Source organism: Camellia sinensis, chromosome 1 (genome assembly GCF_055761805.1).
Source record: "Camellia sinensis isolate YWXY chromosome 1, ASM5576180v1, whole genome shotgun sequence".
Taxonomy (NCBI): Eukaryota; Viridiplantae; Streptophyta; class Magnoliopsida; order Ericales; family Theaceae; genus Camellia; species Camellia sinensis.
In genome coordinates, this window is record NC_138961.1 from 221,862,035 (window position 1) to 221,870,364 (window position 8,330).

The 8,330-nt window shown below is 33.3% G+C and overlaps 1 protein-coding gene across 10 annotated transcripts; it reads right to left on the reverse strand.

The window, feature by feature from the left end:
* Positions 1–1,867: 1,867 nt before the first annotated feature.
* LOC114259698 (uncharacterized) lies at positions 1,868–8,014 on the reverse strand. 10 transcript variants are annotated; one of them, XR_003628378.2, is made up of 7 exons: positions 7,577–8,013; positions 5,542–5,662; positions 5,261–5,435; positions 4,780–4,851; positions 4,257–4,435; positions 2,860–3,035; positions 1,868–2,186 (listed from the first exon to the last, which is right to left on the reverse strand). XR_003628378.2 is itself a non-coding variant. In XM_028199738.2 (6 exons), the coding sequence occupies exons 1-6, from the start codon at positions 7,864–7,866 to the stop codon at positions 2,910–2,912; spliced, it is 963 nt and encodes a 320-aa protein (XP_028055539.2). In that variant the 5' UTR covers positions 7,867–8,008; the 3' UTR covers positions 2,653–2,909. The 10 variants fall into 10 exon arrangements, 2 of the variants coding, with proteins under 2 accessions (XP_028055539.2, XP_028055540.2); XR_003628381.2 differs by having other exon boundaries at positions 1,868–2,133; positions 7,577–8,008; XR_003628380.2 differs by having other exon boundaries at positions 1,868–2,582; positions 7,577–8,008.
* Positions 8,015–8,330: the final 316 nt, after the last annotated feature.

Consider the following 8,330-nt stretch of genomic DNA (forward strand, 5'->3'; position numbering starts at 1 on the left):
TTTTAAAAAAATTTTAAGGAGAGAGTTTAGAAATTTTTTTGGTTTGTTTGGTTGTATATTTTGAAAATAGTTTTGGACTTTGAGAGTTTGGGATAATTTGCTATTTTGTTATAGTTGAGTAGATGTGTGTGAGAGAAAAAGTGATTGAGAATGAGAGAAAAGAAAAAAAAAAGTGATTGATTGACATATAAGAGAGAGAAAGTGACTTTGAAATTTTTTTTTCAAAAAATTTAAACTAAACAAAATTTTAAAATTTTTTCTTAAAAATTATATCATAAGATACAAGAAAAATGTTTGGGGGCCCTAATTCTGTGGCTCAAATGTGGCTCAAATGGCCAAAACGACGTCGTTTTGGCCATTTTGATGTTGTTTTGTACTCAAAACGACGTCGTTTTGGCCATTTGAGCCACATTTGAGCCACAAAATTTGGGCCCTCTACCATTGCTCAAGATACAAACCAAGCATGCCCTACTACTACCCCATACCTCCCTCGCATGCCCCATCAGGCATCACATTTTCCTCATGTCAATTTTTTATTTTATTTTATTTTTTTATATTTAAAAATTAGGATTATCAATTTTTGTCTACGACAATGCTACGTAACTCAAATTTTGTGGCTCAAAAGTGGCTCAAATGGCTAAAACGACGTCGTTTTGAGTACAGAACATAAAAATGGCCAAAACAACGTCGTTTTGGCCATTTGAGCCACTTTTAAGCTACAAGATTTGAGGTACGAGACATTTTCCTTTTGTCTAATCCACAACAGCAGATCAGATCAGATCAGATAAGGATTCTTTCTTCTGTGTGATGGATGGGGTGAGCCCAGTTGGGTAATAAATAATAAAACTGGTCTTCTTCTTTCAGCCAAACAATAAAATGCCTCGTGCAAAAGGACAAGGTATTTGCAACCATCGTTTGTGTCTCTCTTCCTATACCCAATCTTTTTTTGAAAAAATTGAATAGTGAAAAAATAATCTCATTTTTAAAAAAGTGCAAATCCCTTCAGTATAATATCCTATTTGAAATGTAATTATTTTAATATTGTTCCATTAAAATGCTATTTTTCCATCTCTTTTTAAGATATCTACCTTCACTTTGTTGGAAGATCCTATTCTTCTGAATTAAATAGTAAAATAGTAAAATATTTGAACGATTTTTTAATGACGGCATTATTATCATAACTCTCTTTTTTTTCTTTTTCTTTTTTTTTGAACAACAAACTCTAAAATTAGAGTGCTGAATCACAACCACAAGATCATACAATCCACGATAAAGGATTATAAAAAATTAACTGTTAGAAACAATGAAATAAGAATACTTTATAAAAAAAACAAAAGGTGTACTTTAAAATGGAAAACGAAATGTTTAAATAATATGGATTGTTTGAAAATATATATATATATATATATATATATGTATATATATAGTCAATGACCCCGTTTTAAAATTTAGTTATTTTAATTGACTTTATAATTTTTTAAACTATTTTAACCTGATTAAAAAAACTATTGGTTAAAAAAATTAAATTTTAAATGATGATTAATTTTTTTATATAATTAATTTAATGATTATGAAAAAAAAATGAAATGATTATAATTTGAATGTAACATTTTATTTAGTTTTTTTTTTTATTGGCTATTTTAGCCCCAAAAAATCAAAAAACCTACATCCCAAACAGGGCCAATGTCAGGCAAATAAACGCCATCAACCACTACTTTCTGGCTAAGCACAGGTTGTCAAGCGATTCTTATTCCCCAGCAGATAACTGGTTTCAAAAAGTCTGGCTAACCCATTTTATGCTTGTTCTGCCTAAAAGCAATGGTTCCAAACCCTAATCAAACGAACAATGCCAAGACAAGTGTGAACATTTTTACGACCATGGAAAATCCTATCTTCATTGCAAACGAAATCAGGACATAAAATATTCTTATTAAGATAAAAAACCAGTGGTACTAAATCATTTGTTCCTGATCTTCTCAACAAGTTCACAAACCATACCTATCTCTGCGATGATAGCTAAACATTCATATCACATGAGATTCTGAGAGCAAGTTGTTCCCAGTAAAAGAGATTTCCCACCAGATCGATTCGCTGCCATGTAATCACACACCATTGATTCCTCTTCATGAACTTCTGATAAAAATGAAGTTCTTACAATGGAATAAAAGAAAACAAACTGCCAAGTTCTGCAACACACATATAAATAATTAATTAATAAAAAAGTCTCCACGACAATTACTTAAGTGGAATTCAAACTAACATTGCAATCCTGACATGTGCAACATGAAGAACGGCAATGGCAACAGTTTATGGTGGTGGTGAAAATGTTGCATTTTAATCGTTAGATGCTGCATGGTTGAGCTTCACTGTGGATTGGAGTCATAGCCATTCAGTGGTACTGATGGCGGCCGACAAGAAATTGAAGATTGATGAGGGGAGGTGGCTGTGATGTTGCTTGCTTCACTCTTTGAGTTCAGAAAGAACAAACTATGTTTAAAAGCCAATTATGTCTTCCAAATGAGTAGTAGAGCAAGCTATTGCACCCACTTCGAAAATATCCTTTTAATATATTTGACTTGCTTCTAAGGGATAGCAGAAGGGTAGGACAAAATCAAAAACTGAATTAGCATTCACTTCCAGAAAACCCAAAAATAGCAAAGTTTGAATATCAGCATCTAAAGAAAGATGAGAATTTCTGGAGTACAAAGATTGAGGCAATAATTAACATCTTTCTTTTTCTTTCTTTGTTTATGGATTAGACGGATACTATTTGCCTCTCGTGTTGGCCTGGGAGTGAAGATACATCAGAGGACAACAAAAGAAAAAAAGACAATGGTTAGAATATTAAACTAAACTCACATGCAAAATCCCCAGTTCTTCGCAATTTAACAAAACCATGTGCGAGTAACTCAGTGCTCTGTCTTCATGAAATGAGTGGTAAGGAGCTTTGAAACAGTGAATCCGTTGAAGGAGTCAACATCGAAGAGTTCTCTCAGCTTCTCATCACTTATTATTCTCCTCTTATCAGATGGATCCTTCAAAAAAACAAAAACAAAAACAAAAAAACTCAGAAACTATTGAATGACAGGTTCATTTGGAAGAGGCCAAGACCGAAAAGATACTGAAGCATCAAATAACACAAACCATTAGACAATACTTTATCTAACGGATTTACAATGCCTTGAAGCAAATGAACAAATGTGTGGGAACAAACCTTTTCAATTCCACTTAACAGATCAAAAGTGACACCACAAACTAATTCATAAGAGTGAATAAACAAAAATATAATAAACATCATCAACTCCTTAGATACAAATGCTTTAGTGGATCCATTTTCTTGATTCATGGCTTTTGTAGGAAGACAAAGAAAATTCGGAAGTGTCTATTAAAAAAGCATCACCCCCGCAAGGTTACCGTGATGCATTCTATCCTATGATGCACGGGCACCTCTCTGAAGTTGATGTATAGGTGACTGACACAGACATGCTATGGACACAGTACACGCTGCGGACAAGTTGATGACCATTTTTTCAAAATATATATATATATATATATACATTTTAATTTTGTTTACTATAATAGCATAAATTTGATAAAATTAAATATGACATAAAATAAATATTAAATATTTAAAAATATGACACAATAAATAAATATATAAAATTATATATTTTGCACGTGTCACCAACGTGTCGTGTCCTACATTTTTTGAAAATTTGCATGTCTGAGTGTCCGTGTCGTTTCTGTATCTGTGTCCGTACTTCTTAGATTCTACCTGATACTGTCATGTGCCAATATAATTTTCTTCATATTTTATAGATGAAATGAAATAATTTGTACAGTACTACTGAGAAAAATATAACTGATATCACGCAATTGAAAAAGTAAATACTTTTTTAGGAATAAATCTAGTTCTGCTTCGGTATTGCTCTAGTATTGATTTTTCTTTTTACAATTTTTTATGTTTGATTCTGAATAATCTTCTTCAATATCTTTTTGCTCAGTCAAGGGAACAGATACAAGATTTACTTGGTTTTGTGCATTTGATCTAAGTAAAAGGTTTCTCATTACATATTGCATGAAGTATTATACAAACCCCCCTCCAAAACAAACAAAAAATAAAAATACACGATATATGAGTAGTTTGCACTTAAAATTAAGAGGTGAACATGTGCAGAATAGATATTGTGTATGCCAGTGTACACACAACCTAGCACAGCATAAATATTGTTTGACAAAGGAGATCAACCATGCACCTGAAGGTTGTTTTGTTTTATATATTGCCAGATTCTCTTCACAACTTCAGATCGAGACAATGAACTTTCTCCTGTACCAAGGAACTTTACTAAAGCATCTGATAGTGGAAGAGGAGCAAGAAAACCAGAGTTCCCTCCCTTCTGCCGTTTTTCCTTTCTTTTTGGTTCATCATCTGAATCTATATTGGAAAAAGGAATAGTGAGGAGTAATTAAACTAATCTACTTATCTACGAAATGCATAGCGTAAGACAGATAACTAGTGCAACACACATGATTAACCCATTTGAATATGAATCCTGAAAATGGTGAAAAGAATGTTTGAAGCCTCCCAACCTGGAAATGACAGTCAGGTTAAGCTGCGAGAAATGTTACTAGTGGTGGAATAGACAATGTCAGGTTAACTTACTACAATAGATAGTAAGTAAAGAACACAACCTTGAAACTCCTTAAAATGTAAATAAAAATTAAATTCTCTGAAAAACCAAACTAACATCATCTAAGAACTTAAATCACTGTATGTACCATCTTCTCTCTCTTGTTTCCTTTGCTTCTGCTTCTGTGGCTTCTCCTTTGGCGTAGATTTAACTGAAGCTGCTAAATTATGTAAAAACATTGTAAGCAATATTTGAAGAACTTGCATAAATTTGCTAGTGCTACAAGATTGTTGATGATACTGACAGCATAAACAGAAGGGTGGAATATAATTGTAAAAATGAATAGAAAGAAACCGACTTGACGCAACATATTCTCAACAGGTCGCAAGAACCACACAGTTGATATGGCAAGCCTTAGAACAAGACAAAATGCTATTTCCTATCAAGTAAAGTTCCACAAACATATACTATAGTCATCCTGATAACGAGCAAAATTTAGCCCAAAAGGACAATCCAAATCTAGCTTTGTTACACTGTACCAAGTAAGTGAGATGGTGCAGCACCTATAATATTAATTGCAAAAGTAAACCTTGTGAAAAAGCAAAATAAAATGGCATAATAAGTAGTACCATCATCTGAATCCAATGGCCAGATATGCTTTGCTAAGGACTTGTTCATTTGGAACATGTTTATGCAATCAACTGCAAAAAGGGCACGCAGTGTGTCATCGCAAATTATATTTCGCCTATTGCTTGGGTCTTGCAAATTCTTTTCACGAATATAGTTCCACAGTTGCTTGACAACCTATAACAAAATAATGGGCAAACAAATACAGATATGAATGAGATTAATAAGCAACATCAATACAGGACAAAGTTAAAAATAATAATGTAGAACTTTTGGGATATACCTCAGTTCTGGCTAATTCAGGCACCCCAACAAATTTCTGAAGCTCTGGAGACAGACTACATAATTTGGTAAAGCCACCACCACCACCTCTTTTCTTAACCTCTTTATTCTGCTTCTTAGACCTGTATAAAGGGCAATCATTTGTTTGGTTTGGAAATATTAGAAAGTGCAAGCCCTGTAAAAAAAATTTATCAAACCTTTATGAGCAGGTATGCTAATGTCAAACAAAAGTTGTTTCTCAAACATCTCCTATAACTAAATAAGACTTGACTAGCGAATAATTGGGATGGATAGGAAAATCAAAAAGAACCTTTGCTAATAAATTCAAAGGTAAGTAATCTTCAAAATCAACCTCATATACATTGCAACGATTCTATGAAAACTAAATGATAGACTGACAACCACAGAGTTAGCCTTAAAAAGCAAGAAGTTAGATTTTTCAACAAAATATATATATATATATATATCGAAAATTCTAAGATTTCTTTTACTTACTTCTTTTCACCTTTTCTAATTTTGTGTGCATACACTAGAAGGTTTTCATGAAACTAGCATAGCATGTGGCAATCATTTGAGCAGTGGACATGACCGCAACAGGAGATAGTTACACAGCATCAGTCCATTATTTCATGCAACGATTGTGCCATTAGGAAATCCCTAGCTTGACACAACCTTTGTCTCCAAAATCCAAATCAAAACTACAATGCCGAGAAGATTTCTCTTTTGGGGGTTAGTGTCAATCTGCTCTCTATCAAGCAAGTTATGAGGAACACTGCTACAAAAATCCCAGCCAAAAGCACAGTCACATAAGTTTTCAGCGATGAAAATTCTACAATTACTTGAAATTGCTAGAAATAGGGCAGTGCTGGTTATCCTTGTAACAGTGGTTTAAATTTAAAACAAATTGCATCTCAGATTTTCCCCTAGTGGACTTTTGTTGGTCTCCTGTTGTTTTACCGTTTTAGAAAGGTTTTCAATGAAAAAACCCTTCACCAATTAGTTCAGGCGTGCTTGGCTCTATTCCCTTCAATGAATTGGTTACTTCTCAATTGCATTTCACTCACTGGCGAAGTCTTGTCTTCCCTCAGTACTAAAAGTTTCACAGCAGTAACAGCTTTTTGTGCTTTTTCAGAACGACTATTCAGCTCACCATACACATGCTAACCCCCTTCTGATGTAGATAATGTCCATATTTAGCATCTTTTATCTATGGCTAGTTCGGGAAAATTCAAAAACATTATTCAATAATCAATACAAGTTATTTATTCGAACTACGAATCAGCATTTCGAACACATTTCAGGTTCCCAACCAAACACTAACTGAGAATCAGCATATAATGCAAAACTTGAAAATAAAACAAGTGGAGCATCAATGCATGTATCATGAAAGAAAACCCATCTTCTAATTCCTTTTCTTCATCTATTCACATACTATCGAACAAAAAAAAAAATTTAAAAATAAAACATACTCAAATGGATTATAACAGTTTTATCTTACACAAACTCAATGGTCTTACATACAAAAACACACAACAGATCATCAGAAAGTTCACATTTGAAGCATTCCCTTTGAAGCAATTAAGAGAACACTAATTCATCTATCAAAGAAATACAAGAACCGGAACCATGTGCAACTCTTAAGTAGGAACATTCAGTGTAATGGTAAGTGAAGGAGACCAAAATAAAGCAAGAATGTATTAATAATGATTAATTTTGTGTATGGCAACAAAGGGTTGCTTGATCATCTGCTCAACTATACATGTTTTAACAAAAATTAGCAACCTGAGAAGTAACTAACTAACTACAACCAGAGGCCCTAAGTGAAAATTTCCCAATCAACTTGTTAGAAACATTACACCAAAAAAATGCAGTCAGACAATAACACAATTGACACCCAAATTACTCAATAATACAATCCCCAAACAGCTAAATTTAGACTGAAGCAAGCAATTACAAAACCTACAATTCCATGTGTGTGAAAACAGACCTATATATGTAGATATATACAAATAGCCATATGCATATAATTAACTAACCCTCTTTTAGAAGTGCTTTTGCCATTACTGGCTTCTTCTTCTTCGTCGTCGTCGTCCTCTTCTTCCTCGTTTACTTCGCCTTCGTCTTCTTCTTCATTCTCTTGGGCGTTATCGACCTGGCTCTGAAGATAAAGATCGACCTGTTCACGAATAAAAGCCTTCTTGTCCGACAAATCGATCCCGAAATCCTCCTCCAGCCTCCGCCGGATGGTGGCGGTGGTGGTGGTGGTGAGATCCGAGGTTCGGAGGAAATCCCGAAGCCGGCCGACGAGCTCCGAGTCGGATACCATATTCTCTCCGGTGCGTTGGGTTTGCGGTTGGGATGGCTCGGTTAGGTTAGGTTTAGGTTAGGTTTTTGAAATGGCGATTTTACGTGGCGAAATGGGAAGGGAAATACTCGGTAATGTTTGGTTTAGTTTTTAAACAACCATTTGGATTAAAAAATAAAAAAAAAATTGATTGATTAATAAAATTTTAAAATACAATTTAAAGTTTAATTTTTTTTATTTTTTTATTATTAATAAATCAATCAATTATTTCTCTCTTTCTTCTTTTCTCTCTCTCGTTTTCTCACATTTTACATATCAATCAATTTTTCTTCTATTGCTTAAAAAAAAAAAAAAACAAATTTTCTTTCATATTCATCTGTTTAACTACAAATAAAATTTTAAAAATTACAAATCATCTCAAAAAATTCATAACCAAATAAATTTTTAATTTTCAAAACTCTTTTTAACAACTTATCTTTCAAAAT